General features: G+C 33.3%; 1 protein-coding gene across 1 annotated transcript in view; it reads right to left on the bottom strand.

Moving 5' to 3' along the window:
- Positions 1–16,960, bottom strand: part of LOC150101515 (cytochrome P450 2J6-like) — a 38,783-nt gene extending 21,823 nt beyond the window's left edge. Inside the window, exons 1-5 of the mRNA XM_090400820.1 lie at positions 16,826–16,960; positions 11,841–12,052; positions 11,119–11,234; positions 7,230–7,485; positions 4,664–4,851 (exon numbers count right to left, since the gene is read on the bottom strand). Of these exons, the coding sequence (XP_090256946.1) occupies positions 4,664–4,851; positions 7,230–7,485; positions 11,119–11,234; positions 11,841–12,052; positions 16,826–16,960 (907 nt within the window). The remainder of the gene's footprint in view (positions 1–4,663; positions 4,852–7,229; positions 7,486–11,118; positions 11,235–11,840; positions 12,053–16,825) is intronic.
- Positions 16,961–22,391: the final 5,431 nt, after the last annotated feature.

Raw genomic sequence — 22,391 nt, 5'->3', positions numbered from 1 at the left:
TGAAAATTGAACATACAACAGAATACAAATATTTAGGCACCTACTTTACTGCAGATGGAAAGCAAGATAAAGAAATAAAAATAAGAACAGCCGTAGCTAAAGATGCATTCTGTAAAAATAAAGATCTGCTCAGAAGTTCTGTGAGTATCGAGACAAAGAAAAGAATGATAAGAACATTAGGATGGCCAATTTTCACATATGGAAGTGAGACCTGGATATTCAAGAAGAGAGTAAGTCAACAGATAATGTCCTTTGAAATGTGGTGCTATAGGAGAGCTCTGAAAATCCCATGAACAGAACATGTGACAAATACGGATGTCCTATAGAGAATGAGAATACAGAGATCTTTATTACAGGAAATGATCCAGAGAAAGATGGGATTGTCAGGACATGTACTGAGAGGTTCAGCAGGACAGAGGATACTAACAGTTTTAGAAGGAAAAATTATGGGAAAAGGATGAAGACGCAAAAAACGAAGGACATGGCTTGAAGTTATAAGATCATGGACAGGGGATCACATGGCTATGCAGAAACAAAAAGGAAAGCCACCAACAGAGAGAACCGGAAGGACATGGTGCTGCACCCTCTCACTAAGGAAGCTACATGAAGAAGAAGAAGAGAAACTGAAGTTAAGTTTGAATTGTCGTTATAGTCCTATAGTTCTATTGTTGTTCATTTGCCAGCGTGTGAATTCACGCGTACGCCAGTATCTAATGTCAGAACTATGCGAGTCAGGTAGACTATAACTGAGGTTGCTGTTGATGTGAGAAGAGTCTAAGATAATTTCTTTGGATTCCATTATGCGACGTTCCACTTCATCGTGACAAATATAAAAGTTTGATGTTGCATTCTAATCTATTTCGTATTGGCGGCCTTCATCGTTTATGTTCACTGAGAATAAGATTTGACTTGAGAATGCGCTTGTTCTGATTCTATTGTATAAAATGTCTCTCTGGTGCTCCTCTAGCCGTAGGACCATTGGCTTCTCAGTCCTGCCATATTATGTCCTCCCACAATCACATATTATTTCTAAACACCAACTGAAGATGGTTTTGAACTTGTTTTGGGTGGCTTAGAACTGACCTTAGTTTTGGAAGAGTTGAAAAACACGTTTTAATATCAATTTTTTTCAAAATTCTTCCTAGTTTCCGGGAGAGCGAGCTGTTGTAAGGTAAAGAAATATAACCCTTAGGGGTTGTTAGGAATCTCCGTGTTATTTCGAGGCGCTTGTATAGTTGCCTCTTGATGTTTTTAGAAAAGTATCCATTATTGGAGAACGTTCTTTCTAGACATTTTAGTTCATTTTTAGTTCTTCATCGGACAATACTGAGCGTGCAACGTGAGCCAATGTCGAAAAGATGCTTAACGTTTGTGCAGGATTGCGATGTGAGGACGCATGTAGGTATCTATCTGTGTGTGTTGATTTCCTGAAGATTGCAATTTTTAAAGAATCAGACATCTTAGTAAGTTTCATGTCAAGAAACGAAAGGGAACTATTTTCTTCAATCTCGACGGTAAATTTTATGTCTTGGTGGAAGTTGTTTAAATGATTTAGAACGATGTAAAGATTTTCTACACCATGCTCCCAAATAAGGAATATATCGTCCACACAGCGGAGCTATTTTCTTGGTTTTAATGTTGCTTTAGAGATGGCCTTTTCCTCGAAGTCCTCGAAGTAAATGTTGGCCAGTATTGAAGACAAGGGGCTGCCAATAGCGTGTCCTTTATTCTGTTTATCAATTTTCTATTCAAACTTAAAATTCCCCGAATTAATACAATGTGAGAAAAGAGCAAAAACTTTTAAGAGCTCTTGTTTTTTATAATGCTGAGATTCGAAATTAAGGAAAGAGTAAACTAAAAGGGAAACAGAGATGATAAATGTAACATAAAAACTGAAGCTAAAAGAATTTTGGACATCAAGAATGATTCCTTTAAATTGAACAAGCTGTGACATAAGTTATAAAGTATTCACGAGGAATGCAATCAGGAAATATATAAGCAGAAAATGCCATAAGAATCCTAAAATGCAGAAAGTCAGTTGAATTGATGAGCAGCCCATAAATGCTCTAATATATGATGGTATGAATTTTTTACATTGAGTACAATCCATTATGAAGAAGAACTAGTAACAGGATCGAATTAGGGATTACGAGCGTTCATAGATTAATGCAACCATGCCTGAAAAGTGCTCAGAAGAAAATGTAGAATAGAAACTTGGAGAAAACCGACATGGATCGACTAAATAGAGGTCCTCAGGATTAAATTTTCACTATACGAAAAATAGTTCAGAAATTTCGAGACTATAACAACGATCTGTATTTAAGTTTTGTAAATCTGAAAAACGCTTATGACAAAGTCGCAAGAGAAATCTGTACTGTGCCCTACATTGGGAAAAGAGATCAATGAACAGAGTAGTTAGAATTGAGAGAACTATAGGAAGGTGATCCGATGTAAAATCAGTTGTTAGACGGGATGAACGTTACTGTTATTCCTCATAACTTAGAAGAAAAGTAGTATAAGGCCTCAATTCAAAACTAGATGTCATCTTAGTTCTTTGTGTTATGCAGATGATGTTATACTCGTATAATCCAGTAAAGTCTGTAGATTACTTAATTAAACTGAATAACTGCTGTACTAAATCTGATGTGTCATTAATAAATACATAAAGACTATGAAAATATGTTATAATACCGAAAAACCGCGACTGCATCCTGAATGGGAAACTTTAGTACAAGTAAAACATTTCAGTTATTTGTCAGAATGTTTATCGAAGGTGGCAAATTAAATATGGAAATGGACGAAATAATAAGCAAAAACCTACTATAGTAAGAGGTTAAATGATTAAATGTTAGTGTTTTAGCTAAAACACTAAACTACCGATATAAACACAATGTTCAAACAAATTGTAACTTATGGTTCTGAGAGTTGAGTTAGAAACAAAACAATTGATCAAATACGAGAATACACATATCAGAGAAACACATAGGACAGTGAACATATGGAATCATTTGTAGAGTTATATGATTATGAATTTACAGGAATACGACATTGTTAGCAGAGAAAAAGTGTTGACAGGTCATTAGTAATAATTTAAACTTAATAATCCAGTGCTAATATGTCATAATATTCTATATCTCGTTAGGATGCGTATCATGATGATACTCAAATTATAGACTGAAATTTATTTATGTGAATTTACAATTCTGAACTTTAACTTCGAACTCTTTAAGCCATTCTATGCATTTCGATGACAAACATTACAACATCCTATTGGATTTCCTGGAAGTTAAATGTTATCGGTTTGTTCAACTTAATTCGGATATATACATTTCATGGTAGAGAGAATATAATTTACTAGTTTCCTGTTCCCAAACCTAACAGTGTAATAAAACGGAACCATTCTGGTGAGGTGGAGCATTGTGCATATTTTGGAATCCCAAATGTATTTCTCAAAGCTATGCAGATTTTCTTTCAGCTGTGTGCGTGGATTGCATGAATGTGAAAAACATCAGAAATAACAAACCAAAAAAAAAACAAATCAGCTAACGACTTTTTATTCCCGTATACGGGGAGTAGGCGAGGCCATTTAGCCCTATCTAACTTTTGGAGACTGAGTGGGCAGTTCAATCTCCACTCGTACTAATCAGAGATAGATGGCCCAAGGCTATCACTAATTAAGCGGTACACAGTGAAGAGAGACGGCTCAAATGTGCCGCCATCTCGTGGTCCCTAACCCTAACACAATATATTTAATGTCTGAAATAATGTGAGTTCTACGGTCGATTTTCTTGAGTTTACAGGACGAAAAACCCGAGTTTCCGGGAGGAAAAACCTGCTTGCCCGTGCCAGAGATCGACTAAGTCGGGAACCGGTCGAAAAAAGGCTTAGAAAAATTTCCTCGAAATTAGACTCGAAACTAAGTCTTCCTTCATGTGGCCAAGCGCCGTGGTGTGCAAACGCCACATTCACTGAGGTACACAACCATTTGACTGGAAAAGAAAAACATAAAAAAAAAAAAAATGAACGTTACATTTCATTGGTTCTGGTAGCTATGTACATGGTTCTTATAATAATGTCAATAGCTGAAGGTTTTAATACAGTCAGATTGAATTTATCACGCGATCATATGAAAAATTCTTTCAGTGCGGTAGTTCGTGGAAAGTGAAGGCGTTGGTTATATGCAAATTATTCTCCTTCAGCGTATTGGAATTCATAAGCAATTTGTGATCACTGTGCGATCTATTTTCTATAGAAAGTTATACCACTTGTTTTTATGAAAGAAATGCAGACAATATTCCCAAACACTACACTTAACACCTCTTGCTCAAGGTTATACAGAAATGATGCCGTTTCCAGTCTTTAATATCTACAATGGAAAAAGGACTTTTAATGTGAAAACAAATTTCTAATATTATATGTCTTGATATTATATAAGATATCGTTTTATTTTATGTTTAATATGAAATATGAAAAGAAGAAGAATAGAGCAGACTAATCATATTTCACTTTATACAACATATAATAAGTAAATGTAAAGAAGATAATACAAATACTTAACTATTATAAAACTCCTGTGTTCTAAACAAATGTTCAGCTATTTTATTTAAATAAATTTATTGCTTTTTACTTATTTCAAAATTATTTCATATGAATCAAAGCTTACCCATAGAAAACGGAATCAAGTGTTTTGGTTTTATCACTGTTTTTCTATCTGGAGATAAAAACCTCTCTGGATTGAAACTTTCTGGATTTTTCCAGTATTTCGGATCATAATTTGCTGCAAAAATATTAGTAACAAGTATAGTTCCAGCAGGAATATCGTAACCTCCTATCGTTGTATCTTCAGCAGTTCTATTAATATAAATGCATAAAAACTTTATTTTAGCTATAATACGTGATTTTAAAAATATAAAATATTCCCTAAATGTCAAAAAAAGGAAGGAAGTATATCTAAATAATATTCATTTCTAAATTTGCTTTAAAATAATAGCTTAATATAATTCTTACTTTTAAAAGGTTTATATATTTATTTCCTAGCCTTTGCATTTGTTAACGTAATATTTTAACCTATACTTTTAATAGAATGGTATGAAAACACTGAAATATTTTTAAAAGCTTGTATTTATGTGTGAGCTTCCGTAGCTCAATCGGTATAGACGAATCCTTGTAACCCTATAATCGGAAAGGCCTGGGTTCGATTCCGTTGCAAGACGTGATGCATCTTTATCTGTTTCGACTAAAGGTGAATTAGTCTGTCTCATATAGAGACAGGGGATTTTTCGTCTCCAGAATAGGCAAACTGTTTTGTCCCTCAACATACACGGATCTATAGTCATGAATGCTTGCTCTTAGTGAATTCAGCAGGAGAGTGACGAGGCCGCTGTATTAATTCGTGGTAAGTTCCTCGTTATGGGGAACTCAACTTGTCCTAAGGGACGGATGAGAAGGATAGGATGTGTTTATGTGAAAATTATTTACCATACTTAATATAGTAAATGATTTTTACATCAACAGCGATGTAGAACACCATTAATCTGAAAAAGAGAGAGAGAGAGAGAGAAACTAGATCTAGTTCGCGTGTGTAGGAATAAAAAGCAATCGAAGTTCTGACAGAAGTGTTTTGAAGGAATTATGCTACCATGATAAGCTGCAATACGTATTTCTGTTACATAATTGAATCGTTTCATGTTATGTAACAAACCGAATGCAGTGCACAATGATTTTGATTTCTCCTTGTGTTTTTTCTGCTAGAAAATGGCATAAAACATATACGACTACAATTTTATTTTCGTTTCTTGCGAGAACTATTTGAAATAATGAAACAGTTATTTGCGTAATTTCTTATTAATTAAATTTTATTTCATTCTCACACTCACGTTTATAATAAGATCTCGAGTCAAAATGATTTGACTTTTTTGACCATTTTCAATGTTAAGTCCAAATAAATAATGCGCAGCTAACGTGGTGACCCCATTCTTTCCGTTTAACATTTGTCAGGATTTCTTTTTATTTATTTTTTTAACGCTATCGCCCTTTCTCCGATTTTTTCCCGCGGAACGTAACTAACGCTTCTTTTTAGAGATAGTGTGCAAAATGCTTGGTGAAAAAGATACGTGCACAGACGCAAACGGTTAGACACATCGAACTCCTGTAAGTATGTGGGGAGAAGTAATCGAAGCTGCTGCGGGTTCCGGCAATCCCCGTACATCCTTGTGTTGCAACCTGCGAGATACACGAGACTATCAGGCCACCAATCGGAGGCGTCAGTGTAAAACCTTGAAAATGATGTTTGGACGTACGGGAAATGTGTGCGAGACTGATTAGGCTACAGTAGAACGTGTAAATGGTAGTCTGAATGATTTGTGATTTTTTTGTTTATTTTATTATATATATTTTTTGTTTCTCAAGACTCAAGAAAATTTTGAGTCTTGAGAAACAAAATAATGTTGTTTGTCGATATTTACCATTCACTGTGGGGCTGTTGTGATAGAGCAATTTGCTGAAAGAACATCAGCATTTACTTCAAAACTTATTAGCTCTTCAAGAAGAGTGCGTCCGACGATGACCTTTTAAATTATGCAGTAACAGAAGGAGCGTTTACATACCATTCTGTGAAATATGACGTTTCATTTATATGAAATAACTGTTATTCTATATTAATAACACCTAAGATTTGTTTCACGCATATAGTAAGTGAATCGATAGCTGTTACTCTGTTGGGTGCATTTGTTTTATATTTATGTCATCAATCGCTTCCAACAGTTACGTAAGTTTTAATAATGGCTCTATAGCAATTCTATTTCTATATTCATATTTCTATATATAAATTCATTCTATAGCAAGTGTAACATTTGTCGTTATGTTAAATGCTATAGATACAGTGAAACCTTTCAACGTTGAAGATACAATTAATGGTTTTTGAAGTGATAGTACGAATAAAAATTTTGCAGTAGTACACGTCGTGGTTAAATTAACGTATTATTAAAATAAGAAAATTATAGAACAGAAATACTACTTGGAAATCGTTGTGATGTACATATTATCCTTAGATGGATACTGATAGTTCACCCCTGCAGGGACGTCTACTATATATATCTCATATGACATATTAATTCTTTAGCGTTATTAAGCATCTCTGTATAATGCTTGTTAATATTAAAAAAAAAAAAAACTAATCCTAATATTCTCTTGTGGTATTGTTAAATATAATAAATATAACGAACACTTACACTCTTGGCAGGCTCAGTGGAACGACTGGCTGGTATCTAAACAATTCCCACAACACAGCTTGAGTGTGCGGAAGATGTAAATAATCGTCCCATGATGGCATCCTTTCAGTGCCGACAATTTCATCGATTTCGGCTTGAACACGGTTTTGCACATCAGGGAATGTTGCCATAAGTAAAAGAGACCAGTGAACAGTCGTTGAAGTGGTTTCGCTTCCTGCACCAAACAACAATGCTACATTCCCTTTTAACATATTTCCTATTTAAATATAATAAAATTGTTCTCTTTAGTGCACTGCAAAGTTGGTTTATTTATTTCTGATATTATTTTCTTTCCTTTATTACGATACAAAATAAACGAACATTAATAATTCCTGAACATACTATACCGTAAACTGAAAAGTAAACAAATAAATCCCAGAGAAACGTATAATTACATCTCTAGACATATAATTACATCTCTAGACATATAATTACATCTCTAGATATAATTATAGAAATATCCTAGATATCTCTGTAATTATATTACTGGCAAATCCTAGAAATATAATTATAGTAATGGGGGACCTAAATAGTAGAATAGGAATGATCGCACAGGCAGATTAATGATAATGGGAAAATAAGGTATAGGAAATATGGATGAAAATGGAGAGATGGTATACGATTTGTGCATGGCGAAGGAATTTGTAATAGGAAGCATAAAAGAATAAAGAATTAAGCATAAAAAGATACATAAAGTAACATGGAGAGTACCAGATGGAAAAACATATAATCAAATTAATCATATAATGATACAAAGAAAATGGGGAAGATCTTTATTGTACTTGAGATCATTGAGAGGAGCAAATGCTTATACAGACCATTTTTAATAATAGGATAAATTAAAATAAGATTAATGAACATAAAGAAAGCAATAGGCAAAATTATAATGTATAATATAAACAAACTAAAAATATAGAAACTAAAAGAAAATATGCAGTACAGGTTAAAAATAGATATCACGTTCTTACTCAGAACCTGAACATGAAGAAATCTGAAGCACTGGAGAAATATGGACAGCAATTTGAAACGAAAAGTCTCAGAAAAAATACTAGGGGTGCTTAGAAAAAATACACTTGGATACCTTCATACATCAAACTCAAATTTTAAGAAGGAAAACAAATTAAGAAAAAAAAATAATACAAAATAAAAATTGCATCAACTTATAAGAGAAATATAAAGAAAGACATAAAGAGATTAAGAAAAATGCAAGAAAAGTTATGATGAAGTTTATTGAAAACCTAGTAAATTAGGCAAAAATTGCAGCTAGAAAAGTTGATACTAAAACATCATGTAAAATTGCAAAAATAATGGCGGGCAAGGAAGTAGAGGAAATATTATTAAAGACAAACATGGAATTGAAATAAACAATAATAAAGAAAATAGAGAGATATGTAGAATACTTTAAAGCGATAATAAATAGAAAAAATCCTGAAAAAAGAAATTCAAATACCAGAAAGAAAAGAAAACATATTAAAAATATACACCAAAGAAATAAAAAAAAAGTAAGTATATGTAAAAGGCCCAAAAGAATTCAAAAATATGCTAAAACTACTGGTATATGGATGCTATACCAAATGAACTCTTAAAACCAGATGTAGATTTAAGAGTGAATATCTATCCATGTCATAACCACAGAGATGCAGGAAGAATTGCCAGATGACTGGAATATTTGGTTACTTAAAAAAAGGAGATTTAACTGATTGTAATAATTGTAGAGGAATATCATTATTAAACACAACAAGTAAAATACTAATAAGAATGATATTATAAAGAATAAAAAAATAAATAAATAGACCAAAAGCTAAGAGAAACGCAAGCAGCCTTTATAGCCAACAGGTCATGTATAGCTCAAATAGCAATACTAGGAATAACAACAGAACAATGGCAGTCAGATCTTTATATCAACTTTGTTAATTTGGGAAAAGCATTTAACAGCATTAACAGAGAAAATGGAAACGAATGTCATATAACAGTATACCATATAAAATTATCAACACAGACAGTAAAAATTTATGAAATATATAAGATACAAATCATGCACAATGGAGAACTTTCAATAAAGTTTAAAATTAAAACAGGAGTCATACAAGGCTGTATTCTCTCCCCAACAATATTTTTATTGTTGTAGATTGGGTTATGAGAAATGCCATGAAAATGTCACACAAATGCAGTGGAATTTAATAAAGCGGCTACATAACCTGGATTTTGTAGATTATGAGTTTACTGTTACACTCACAAAACAACAATAAAAAAAGGAAAAAGACTTGACCCTTAGATTAAGAATAAATAAAATGAAAATGAAAATAAAATAATAAACAAAAAGTAGTAGTAGATGGTTAAATTTTAGAAACAGTGAAGACATTTGATTACCTAGGATCAAGAATAAATAAACAGGGAGGAACAGAGGAAGATATAAAATCTAAGATACAGAGTGCACAGATAATTTTAACATATCAATGAAAATATGGAACAAAAGTCTTGGAAATAAATGTTTAAGAAGGTTATACAAATAAAAGACTAGAAAAGATATCCAATAAAGAGTTATGGCAAGAATACTAAAAAACAAATAATATATGATATCAGTCAGAGAAATTGGAGATACAATGTTCTAAGAAAACACAGTCAAACAAGAATTAGAGTGGAATCCATAAGAAAAGAGGAGGATCTTCTTTGATATTTCCGTATTCATCAAGTAGACCAAAGATGAGTTAGATGATAGGAGTGGAAGAAGATTTTAGAAAGATTGGAAAGACCTGAACTCAGATGGAGAATCGTGGTCGAAGCCGCATTCTCCCAATGGAGTGAATAGGAATAAGTAAGTAAGTACTTATAGCTGTGTGCTTACAGTAAGTGCTTACTTTAAAATAGATATATCTATATATATATATATATATATATATACTTTAATTGATAACGTCTAGGATTAGCGAGGCTAACACTTCACTGATTAAAACATCAACAGTTAATAAGTTAAGTTAACACTGGTTGTAAAAGAAATTTGTGCTATAGTATTTATAAAAGTTTCCAGATATTTTACAGAACGAAGGATTACTTTAGACGTTTTGAAATCTACAGCGAGATTTCTTCAATGCATATATCAGAGAAAATATTTTTCTCAAAGCCGAGATCGACAAAGGATCCAATCAGGTGGTGAACATTGAAAATTTCGAAGAGGTTGGCTTAGAACATCTTTTTATATCCCCATACTTAACGGTGTCTCTTCAACTCTGGATCAAGATTGAAGAACTCTTTTTTCATATTTTCCATATGAATACATATTTTATTTGATATTATAATGAAATAAATCAAACTACAAGAAGCTCGGAGGGGGCGTAGATATGTTTTTTTTTTCCAACTTTCAACCCAATTTAGTATTAGTAGTATGTATAGTAACGTTTTCAAAACATACACTCAGCATTAACATGATTAATATATTTAACATACAGTTTGTGTTAAAACTTAAGTTTGAACTTTAGTTTTAAATATTTATGTCAGAAAAGGGGGACTGTTTTCTGCAAGACTACTACAAACTACAAGAAGCTCGGAGGGGGCGTAGATATGTTTTTTTTTTCCAACTTTCAACCCAATTTAGTATTAGTAGTATGTATAGTAACGTTTTCAAAACATACACTCAGCATTAACATGATTAATATATTTAACACACAGTTTGTGTTAAAACTTAAGTTTGAACTTAAGTTTTAAATATTTATGTCAGAAAAGGGGGACTGTTTTCTGTAGAACCAAGGATTGAAATAATTGTCCTTCATGTTTACTTTGCGAATACTGTACAACAAAAATAAAAAATAAATAAACGGAAAGGATTCATCTAATTTGCTAAATATGTTCTTACCATTAAATGAGCTGTTGATATCATTTTCTCGTTTCTTCATTTCAACAACAAAACCTTGAATATAATTACCAATGGAATTTTCTTCCGTACTCTTTTTAACAAATTCGACTTCCTCCCTACAAACAAATGAAAAACATGTTTCAAATTTTATGAAAACTATCTGAATGTAAGTTAAAAGATGAATACCTTTATTACTGACAAAATGTTTACTTAGGTGGAAATCCTATTTTGCATTTGCTTTAAAAATAAGCAAGTGCCCTTTGCTGTTCGATTGGGGGCATTCCACATTGGCTTTGAAATTAAGAACACTGTTTATATATGAAATAGCGAACTATCGAATAGACATTTTACTGAATCTAAGTAATTCTAAAAAGTATTAAATTGTTGCAAATATTTGATTTATTATTTCTCTAATTAAAATGTTGATACGCTTTATAAAAGCTTCGGATTGCTACTGAATAACATAAGTTCCCTCCATCTTAATTAAAAAAGGAATTTTTATAAAGCAAAATACCGAATTGCAAATTCGGTATACAAAATTAACTGATTTTTATTATTCTATTCAAATCTTATTATTAGAATAAGTATTTTTTTTAAATATGAAATTCGTACATAAAGTAAATATTTCAAACCTTCACACTTACTCGATAAATTGATTCATTTCTTCAAAGATTTTGACTATCGGCTAACACTGTAAAACTTTCACCATTATTGGAGCCAACCAAGGAAAGTATGTAATTACTTCAAAGTAATGAATAGTGTCAATTGCAGTAGTAGTGATTTCTTGGAGTATTTTCCTTCTCTGTTCATCCACCTGTTTCCCGAAAATCATGGAGGCGACATTGTTAAGAGTACTAGCCATAAGAACATCTCTCAGGTTAGTAGGTTCTCCACCGTACTCTTCAATTATTTTTAAGAAAGAACATATTTCATCCTGTGAAAATTTAAGGAAACTATTAGTCCCAATAATTTTTGCAATAATTTTTGTTTTCCTCGTACGTAAAATATGATATATAATAAAATATGATATATATTTATATATATATTATTATTAAACTAGATAAAATATACATTGGAAAGTAGATAACAAAAACGGACTATTTACATATTATAAGAATGTATATTACTTACAAAAAAGGATTTTCATGCAAATATCTGTCCCTGTGTGTTGGCATGCATCCTCACATCACCATCGAGCGTAAAAGTTGGGTATTATATCAACTCTTGCGAATCGTGCAAGATCTGTACTGTCAGATGAAGAAGAACTAGAAAAAGAACTACAACATCTTAAATGGACCTTTAAAAGCAATGGTTACTCTTTAAAAAGTATCAACAAACAATTATCCCACCGTCAACGTAGAGAAACAGAACGACTCCAAAGGTTATATAGCCTTGCCATATATCAGCACACTATCCAAAAAACTGTGTAGAATCTTAAAGAAATTCAACATACAAACGTGCTTCTCGACTCTTCCAAAAATAAGATCAAGTTTCAGCAACTATAAACAATCTCACAACCTTCTACGATTTCCAGGTGTATACAAAGTCACATGTGAGTGCAGAAAACCTTACTATGACCAAACGGAGAAATTTATCCTACTACGATTCGAGGAACACCAGAGAGACATTGCTTATAAGAGAACCAGAACAACTGCCCTATCAGGCCATGTCCTGTTTTCAATAAACACGAACAACGAAAGCCGCCAACATGAAGTAAATTGGACAACAACTTCAAACCTACACATTTTCCACGATGAAGTAGAACGCCGCATTGTCGAGTCAAAAGAAATCACCTTGGATCCTCTTCATATGAACAATAATCTCAGCTATTATTTGCCTCACTCTTTCAGCTCTACTATCAGATACTGGAGATCGCGTGGTTCCACACACGCACAAGTGTACGACAATAGAACTTTAACACGGACTATAGCTCAAGTTCATAATAACTGTAATTTACAGTCGAATATCATAACTTTATAATTATATAGCTTTAGAATGTCTCAATGTTTATTTCAGTGTCTTTTAATATCTTTCTATGTTCTTAACGCCTGATGAAGTCAATCTCGACGAAACATGTTGCGTTTTCAAATAAATCTCAATTTGTTATTATTCTCGGGTTTTTAGTCAGTTTACATTAAAAATGAACATATATATATATATATATATATATGTATATATATATATATATATATATATATATATATATATATATATATACATATATATATATATATATATATATATATATATATATACATATATATATATATATATATATATATATATAGAGAGAGAGAGAGAGAGAGAGAGAGAGAGAGAGAGAGAGACTAAAATATCTTATTCATTACTGTAGTTAATTAATAGAGCTGTGGTTAATTAATAAAACAAGAAAATAAAAACTTGCAGTCATAACTTAATATCGCGAGTGTTCAGTTTTTTTTTCTCCTCTGCTGCACAGCCAACTTGCGGGCGTATACACAAAAGATGACCACTTGCTCCTCTCCAAGACCCAGTTTCATTCGCATGATCTTGTCGTTCCTACTACCCACTTCCAGTACTTCGCTCTTCATTCTGCCACACACCACAATTCTAAAATCATTCCTTCTCTCTTTTTTCGCTAATGCAGAAGTGAGAATTCATTCAAACCATTGATTTTTTCACAATAAATCGATATACGTTTAACTAAAGATACTGTTAGTAAAACATTTGGGATTTTTTGAATAAGTTCATGATATGTTACAGTTTCAGGCGATTTTTGATTGCTAGAATATATCAATCTAAGCGCATTTGGGAAAATTGAAGTGAAAGAAATATTAGTTTGCATCACTGGTTTGTTCTTTTTACTTGGTATAATCGTAATAACAGAGAATTCTCTATTGACAAACCAACATTAGTTATAGTATTAATCTTTTATGTATAATAGAATAATTTGTTTAGTTTTTTTAATTTGTTCAAGATAAGTTAATTTAGAATTTAGAAGCTAATTTAGAAGTTAAAAAAAAAGAAACGATTTATTTTCCATACGTTTATACTGACAGGTATTTCTCTTGACCTGCGTATGTCTTTAATATTTCATAATTTCCTATATCAGTGCAGACGAAGAAGATGCGGTTAAAGAAGCGAGCCCAGCAGGTGCAGAGAATGTTCCGAATGAGAACATTGAATGTTGAAATCATGACTGGAAGGGAAAGAAAGGTGGCAGACATGATGAGGAAGAGGAAGATGGACATTTTATGTGTTCATGAGATAAGGTGGAAAAGGAGAAAAGGTGAAGGAACTTGGAGACGGGTATAAATTGTTCTACTCTAGAGCGAATAGAGGGAAGAAATGGTTTCTGAATTATGGTGTGTGGTAGAATGAAGAGTGAACTACTGGGAGTTGGTAGGAGGAACGACAGCATCATGCAAATGAAATGGGTCTTGGAGAAGAGCAAGTGGTCGTCTTATGTGTATACGTCCCACAAGTTGGCTGTGCAGCAGAGGAGAAACATGAGTTATGGAACGTGCTAGATGAAGATATGAGAGAACTGGAAGAAACTAGATGCTGATTGTCGGAGGAGACTTGAACGGACACATAGGGAGACAGAATATGGACTATGAAAGGTGTATGGCGGATATGGAGTGGAAATGATGAACCAGGAAGGAGAGAGAGAGAGAGAGAGAGAGAGAGAGAGAGAGAGAGAGAGGATTGTGGACTTCGTGGTAGCTTTGAACATTTGATCTGGCAATTGTGAACTCGTTTTTCTGCAAGCGGAAAGAACATTTGATAACATTTACAAGTGGTATCAACAGTTCATAGATCGACTACATTTTGACTAGAAGAAAACAACTTAAAGGAAGTAACAAATTGTAATGTAATCCCAGCAGATCAAGTGGCGCAGCACACCGACTGCTGTGCGCAGTCTTTAAAATAAAGTCGAAGAAAAGAACCTCTGGAAGCTCTGGTGAAGAGAATTAAGTGGTTTCGCTTAAAAGAAGTGAGTGTGAGGAACCGTTTTAGGGAAAAGGTGGTTAGAGAGGAATTCGGATTAACTAGAAAGTGTACAAGATTGCTGGAGACATAATTCAAAAGCAATTCTGAGCTGTGCAATCAAGGTGCTTGATAAAACATCTGGAAATATTAGAGAGCAGAAGTAGGGTTGGTGGTGGAATAACAATAATGTAAAAGAAGGAGTGGCGGATAAGAGGAAAGCAAAGTAGGACGATTCAAGAGGGAAAGAGGACAGAGAGGAGTACAGAGAGAGAGAGAGAGAGAGAGAGAGAGAAAGCGAGAAGCCAAGAGAGTTGTTACGCAGACGAAGGCAATGGCATATCAAGAACTTTATGATCAATTATAAACAAAAGAAGGACAGACAAAAATTTATAGATTGGCAAAATATAGAAATAAGGCATCAGAGAACATATTACATGTGAGGCAGATCAAAGACGCTGGAAGAAGTGTATTACGGAGGGATGTGAATATAAGAAACAGATGGAGCATATACTTTGAAGGGCTTTTGAATGAGGAAAATGCGAGGACGCTTAGAGAATATGAGCAGCCTTATAAGGGGATGGTGCAGAAGATCAGTAAAGTGGAAGTGAAGGAGACAATAATGAGGATGATGAATAGAAAATCGGTGGGTCCTGACAGGATCCCAGTGTAGGCATGGAAGGCACTGGGGAAGAGGGAATTGGCTTGTTGTGGGACTTATTCATAAAAATTAGCCAACAGGAAAATATACCCGAGGAGTCAAGGGAAAGTATTCTTGTCCCCATCTACAAGGGTAAAGGGGGGGGGATACAGAAGACTACAAGAATTGCAGAGGAATAAAGTTGATTTCCCACACCTTGAAAATCCTAAAATGGGTTCTTTATGGAAGACTGAAGAAGGAGGTGGAGATTGCAAAGAAGCAATTTGGCTTCATGCATGGTCGACCGAGGACTGATGCTATCTTCGGGTTAAGGCAGATGATGGAGAAGTTTCGAGAGAAGCAACGGGAGCTACATCTGATCTTTATTGATATCGAGAAAGCTAATGATAAAATGACAAGGCAAGAAGTCTGAAAGTGTCTGAAGGAGAAGAAGGTACCAGAAGCAGGATGGAGGAACTGGAGAGAGGGATGGCTGGAGTGCCATTCGATAAGAGAGTGTCGATCAATCTAAAAGGCAAAATCTACAGGAAAATAGTGAGACCAGCTATAATGTATGCAATGGAAGTTGTGGCCCTGAGGAAAGATAACATCAGCAGGATGGAGGTAGCGAAGATGAGAATGCTTAGTTGGATGTGGGGTGTGACCAGAAAGGATCGTATGAGAAATTACAATGAAGGGGAAACGGTAAAAGTTAAAAACTTAGGAGCTAAGATACAGGAAGCAAGGTCGAGATGGTTTCATCAAGTAATGAGGAGGGAGGATGAGTATGTGGGAAGAAAGGTCATGAAGATGGATGTGCAGGGGAGGAGGAAGAGCGGGCGGCCAAAGAAGAGATGGAAGAAACTGGTGTAACCGGTGGAAGAGTATTTGAGGATGAAGAATAAGAACTTGGATGTGGTTACAGCCCAACACAGGATGATGTGCAGGATACTCACTAAGAACAGCCACCCTATTTAAGTGGGATAAACTGCAGAAGAAGAAGAAGTTTAGTTGAAGGAAAAGGGAAAAAAGATAAATATAATATCTGGAAACTTTTAAATGATTTCAAATAAAGGTCATGACATTGTTTGTAATTACCTTTATTCGATCTTCCATTTGACCTTTGCCAAATCCCAGATCACGAAGTACATGAAGAGCAAATCTTCGTTGTTCTTGCCATACAGCACCATTCTCAGTAGCAAAATCTATTATTATAAAATGCATAAACTGCATACTCGTTCATAATGGTAAATGAAACAAAATAAATCTTAAAGCATTTAATACTAAGGAGAATATGTCCAAACATAATTGTTCATACTTGTAATTAAATGTGCTTCAGTGTAATAACAGTTTAAAGTAAACTAGAATGAAAGAAATTAAACTTTGCATTCGCATAGACAATAAAGTAAAACAATTCCTTGCTTACTTGTGCTTCCAGGCAGAAGATTTAGGAGCGATGGTACTGGTCTGTCTAGAAAAATCGATTTAGTGAAAACTTCTTTTAGACTTTCAAAATCGTTTACAAAAACAACATAGCGGCTTCCAACGTTCATGCTAGAAGACACAAAACCAGTATTTGAAAATTGCCATGTTATGGAGTTACATTAATTCTATTTCTTTTTATTTATTTATCACAATCAGAATTAAGTTATCAAGGAGAATGAGGTTTGTTTTCCTATCTAGTTAGCTAATCAAATTTTATACGAAGATTATTAGCTGAATGTTAGTCACCAGTCTTCTACCTTGCGTAGAAACCATTCTGTTAATCATACAAACCTAGAAGAGCATTATAACAGGTAATCATAGTTAGTACTATGCTTAAGTCAGTACTTATGTCCATTAAGAGTGTTAATGGACATAAGTTGACTTTATCTTTGTCTGCTTTGGGAGTAATTTAAATCTACGCAAGGGACTTTAATTTTTACTAAAAAGAATGACTTTGATTACCAGATATGAAGCTATTTATACCTTTTTTTCTTATTATTGACGAATAAATTTAACAAATTTACAAAAGAAAATGCAAATAACTGTTTTTCTCTCATAACAAATCTGTGAATGTAATAATATGTGTTTTATGTTCGTGGATATGATATCGCGGTTGTTATGTACCATCCAGTCGTTACGACACTCTTCAAAATCTTGTGAACAAAGGCTCTCCAACTCTCTAGTTGGAGAGCCTTTGTTCACAAGACGTTACATGAGCAATAGAAAGAACTTACCAACTCATGTATCGTCTTATCCTCTCATGCCCTTGGTCTTCCCGACATAACTACCTTTTCCATTGATTCATCTGCTCATAATAGGCCCAAAGTGCATTAAGTTTTAGAGATTATTGTCTCCAATGCCATGAAACAAGCTGCCTTGTGGGATATCTACGTTAAAATTCAGATATACCACAAGTTAAAAATATATGTGTCGCAGGGAAATGATGAAAATAGGGATTTGATCAAATCCCTAAGGGATATGGTCAATTCACGGAAGATGTTAAAATAACAACTCTGCAGGGTGATTTCCCTGAAGAAAGTAAGTGATTTGATCAAATCCCTTAACTGTTTTAGTGATTTGATCAAATCTCTTAACTGTTTTAGTGAAAAGATGAAATAATATTGTTTAGATATTAAAAGTATTTATTACAGATGAAATAATATTGTTTAGATATTAAAAGTATTTATTACAGATGAAATAATATTGTTTAGATATTAAAAGTATTTATTACAGATGAAATAATATTGTTTAGATATTAAAAGTATTTATTACAGATGAAATAATATTGTTTAGATATTAAAAGTATTTATTACAGATGAAATAATATTGTTTAGATATTAAAAGTATTTATTTAGTAAACCATGCATTATTAAATGTAGAATAGTTAATACAACAATAGTCATTTAAGCTGATATTTTTAAAAACAAAAAGGATATTTTTAATGAAATTTTAAACATTTTTTGGATACAAGCTCCCCTCTGGCGTCCGTGCCGGCCAAACATTACGCGAGGAAGGTTGCGCGCATTTTTATTATTGTTTTCTATATTTCGAGTTTTATCAAGTACCTACCGTAGAAAAATGAGTTCAGATATAGAAAAAAATCAAACTCTGACCGAATTTGTATCTGAAGAACAGTTCAATGAAACCGTCAGGATGTTTTTGAACAAGCGGCATGAAAAAGAAAAACCTTTGTGGACTCGCGAAAGGATAGAAGAAGCTGTCACAGTCATTGAACAATTTAAATTAGCACCACTACTTAAACTGCAACGGACACATGAACAGTACTATTATGGAAAAAAATACGATGTTATGGAATTAGGTACTAAAAAATCTTTGATTTTGAAGAGAAAGTCTGAATTCGATCCAATTGTGAAAATAGTACCAACGGAAAATTTTTACCACATACTTCGGGAAACCCATCAGTCAACTGGCCACGGAGGAAGAGATAAAATGCTGTATATTTTGAAATCGAAATACCTAATACTTACTTCAGCTGTACTGGAGTTTTTAAAGCTGTGCACGGTATGTCAGTCTAAAAAAAAATTCCAAACAAAGGAATCGTTGTTTGCCCAATTGTATCTAGCGACTTCAATCATCGTGGCCAAGTCGATTTAGTTGACTTACAGTCGACACCAGATAGAAATTACAAATGGCTATTAAACTACCAGGACCACGCGACGAAATTCAGCTTTCTTTGACCGTTGACTACAAAAAGAGCTGCTGAAGTAGCAATGGAGCTATTAAAAATATTTTTGGAAGTAGGTTGTCCTCATATACTACAAAGCGACAACGGCCGTGAGTTTACGGCTGCTGCCATACAAGAATTAACAAGCCTATGGCCAACGTGCAAAATTGTAAATGGTAGGCCTAGACATCCAGCTAGTCAAGGGTCTGTTGAGCGATCAAATCAAGATGTTGAAGCTATGTTACGTGCTTGGCTAATTGACAATGACACAAAAAATTGGGCTATAGGTTGTTACTTTGTTCAATTCCAAAAGAATTCCTCTTTTCATCGAACCATTAAACGATCACCTTACAAAAGCTTTATTTGGAACAGAACCAAAAACAGGACTCCAATCTAGTCATATTTCGAAAGAGTTGCTTGAAAAACTTGTTACTGAAGAGGACTTGGATCTACTTCTTAATCAGCAGGACCATGACATTATTTTAACACCAGAAGACTTACCAGCAGCTTCCCTAGAGAACAACAACAACACTTCAACTTCAAAAGATCCACCAGCATCTGAATTAATTGATTACAATGCTTCAACTTCAAATGATCTATTAATAGTTAAATCAACCAACAATAACACTTCAATGTCACACGATCTACCGACAGCTGATTTACTCACCAAAATGGCTATAAATTTAGAGGATCTACCAGAAACTGAATCAATTTCTTTATCGACAATAAGACAACTCGAACCAGTTAACAACTCTACTTCAACTCCTGCTTCAACAGTTAAAACATCTGTAGTGTTACTTGCATCAGAAGGGGAAGCAGCTGTCAGCGACAGTAAAGCATGTTGTGTTGTTTGTAGAATGGAATCTACTGGAGCCCATTCATATGACATTTGTAAAACTCCGGTGCACTCAATATGTGGGAATACAGTAGGAGAAGAAGGATATGGATCGAAAATTCTATGCTATTTATGCCAAAAAGAAGAGAACATTAAAGATCAAAGGGAAAATGCTGCAAAACACCTGAAAAGATCAGCTTAAAAAATGAAAGAAGTTTCTTTGAAGAAATTTAAAGAGGTGTTAGTGAATTCCACAGTTTTGGTGTATGTACCTAAGGTAGATAGAGGCCCATTAGATGGAAATAACATCGTGGGGATCGTATTATATATAAAAAATAATTTATACCAAATTGGTACCTCAGTTGGAATTATAAAAGATTGGCTACCTAGAAACGCTCTTCAAATAGCTACTGCAACATTTACCGAAACAGTTCCACAGATTAACCTAAGTCTGCGTGAGATTGAAGGAAAATTATTCGTATTTGGAGGTCAAAGATTTAAGAAGTGTTCCTGTGAGCATTCCAAATTACAATGTAAAACAAAAAGATGTGCCTGTAAAAAAAGTAACGCACTTTGTAACTCGAGATGCCACAAATCAACAACGTGTTTTAATAAAAACGAATAAACATTATTATTTATTAATTACATTCACGAAAAATGTTTAATATTTCACTAAAAATATCCTTTTTGTTTTTAAAAATATCAGCTTAAGTACCTATTTCTTTTGTTAATTAGTTTCGAATAAATAACTTGTGTTTCAATGACTATTGTTGTATTAACTATTCTACATTTAATAATTATTTCATCTTTTCACTAACACTTTCACTTTCAACTAAATGAATTGATCATATCCCTTAGGGATTTGATCAAATCCCTGTTTTCATAATTTCCCTGCGACATATGAATCAATCAAAGTTAAGCGTTTAGTAACGTGACACTATTTTGTTATTTGTTAAAATGTTTATTGGCTTTTGTATATCGCCAGCAAGACGTTTCGAGATGTTATTTTTATCTTTGAATACTGCAGTCTTGCTTAGATGTAAAATAAATTTATTTAAATTCGATATTAGAGCTAAATTGTAATTTTGTATGAACTGTCACGTGTTCTAAATGTTGAGAAACGTTGTCCACAAGATATCTTGTTGTAAATTACAAGAGAAGCAAAAGAAGTCACCGTTATGTCCTAAAGGATTGAGAAAGGAAGAATTGTTATAAATTCTTCTGGTTGCTTTATTTTGAAATTAATATTAAAGAACTTTTCTGCTCTGTGAAGAGAGAATTTCATCGCTTCAAATACAACTTCAAATTCAAAGCAGTAAGAGGGTGTGACACGAATGTGAACTAGAGCGGAAGTTTCCCAGTTTCATTTTCTAACTGTTCAGCTGTGCATGGAGTAAAAATAAAGCAACACAGTAGGAGCTGTGGGGTTCCTGTAGGCATCGGAAATTAGAGGGAAAGTGAGAACTTGCAAAATGAGGGAGGATATCCTTGATATAAAGATATAAGTGAAGTTTTGTGAAAGTGAAGTGAAGATATAGAAGAAGAAGAAGAAGAAGAATGGAAAACTTTAATAAAGAAAATCCATAAAGAGGTTCTGAAGTACTTGGAAAGAAAAATAAAATATTAAAAAGAAAAACAATAAAAATCTGGAACAGAAGGAAAACAAAGGGCATACAAATCACTTATTCAAAAACATACATAAATCTGTTCCAATAATCACTAAGATTATTGGAACAGATTTATTAATAAAAAAAGAATGCACTCATAGAAGGCACACATAGCCTACAAAATATTAAGGGAATTAAGAAAGGAAGAAAGAAATACAGCAAAAAATGAACATAATTCCAGGGAAAAAATGATTAAAACATCATAAGAATTTATATGACCCAAATTTACTTACACAAAATAATAATGACGAAATCAGCACTTAAATAGCACCAATAAAGTTGGAAGAAATAAAAGAAGCACTAAAAGTATCAAAATATAGAAAATCAACAGGAACAGGATTAGATGGTATAAATACCTTTGGAAATATTACGGAGAATTTACATCACAGATTCTTAAAATTAATAAATAACTGTTGGAGAAAATGTGAGGTTTCAGAAGATTGGTTAAAACCTAAGGTTATATCAATATTTAAGAAAGGAAACAGTGATGAT

Source organism: Typopeltis vanoorti, chromosome 11 (assembly GCF_054136105.1).
Source record: "Typopeltis vanoorti isolate ZY-2024b chromosome 11, IOZ_Tvanoo_1.0, whole genome shotgun sequence".
Taxonomy (NCBI): domain Eukaryota; kingdom Metazoa; phylum Arthropoda; class Arachnida; order Uropygi; family Thelyphonidae; genus Typopeltis; species Typopeltis vanoorti.
The sequence above is the reverse complement of the archived record's forward strand: the minus strand, read 5'-3'. Positions and strand labels throughout refer to the sequence as shown.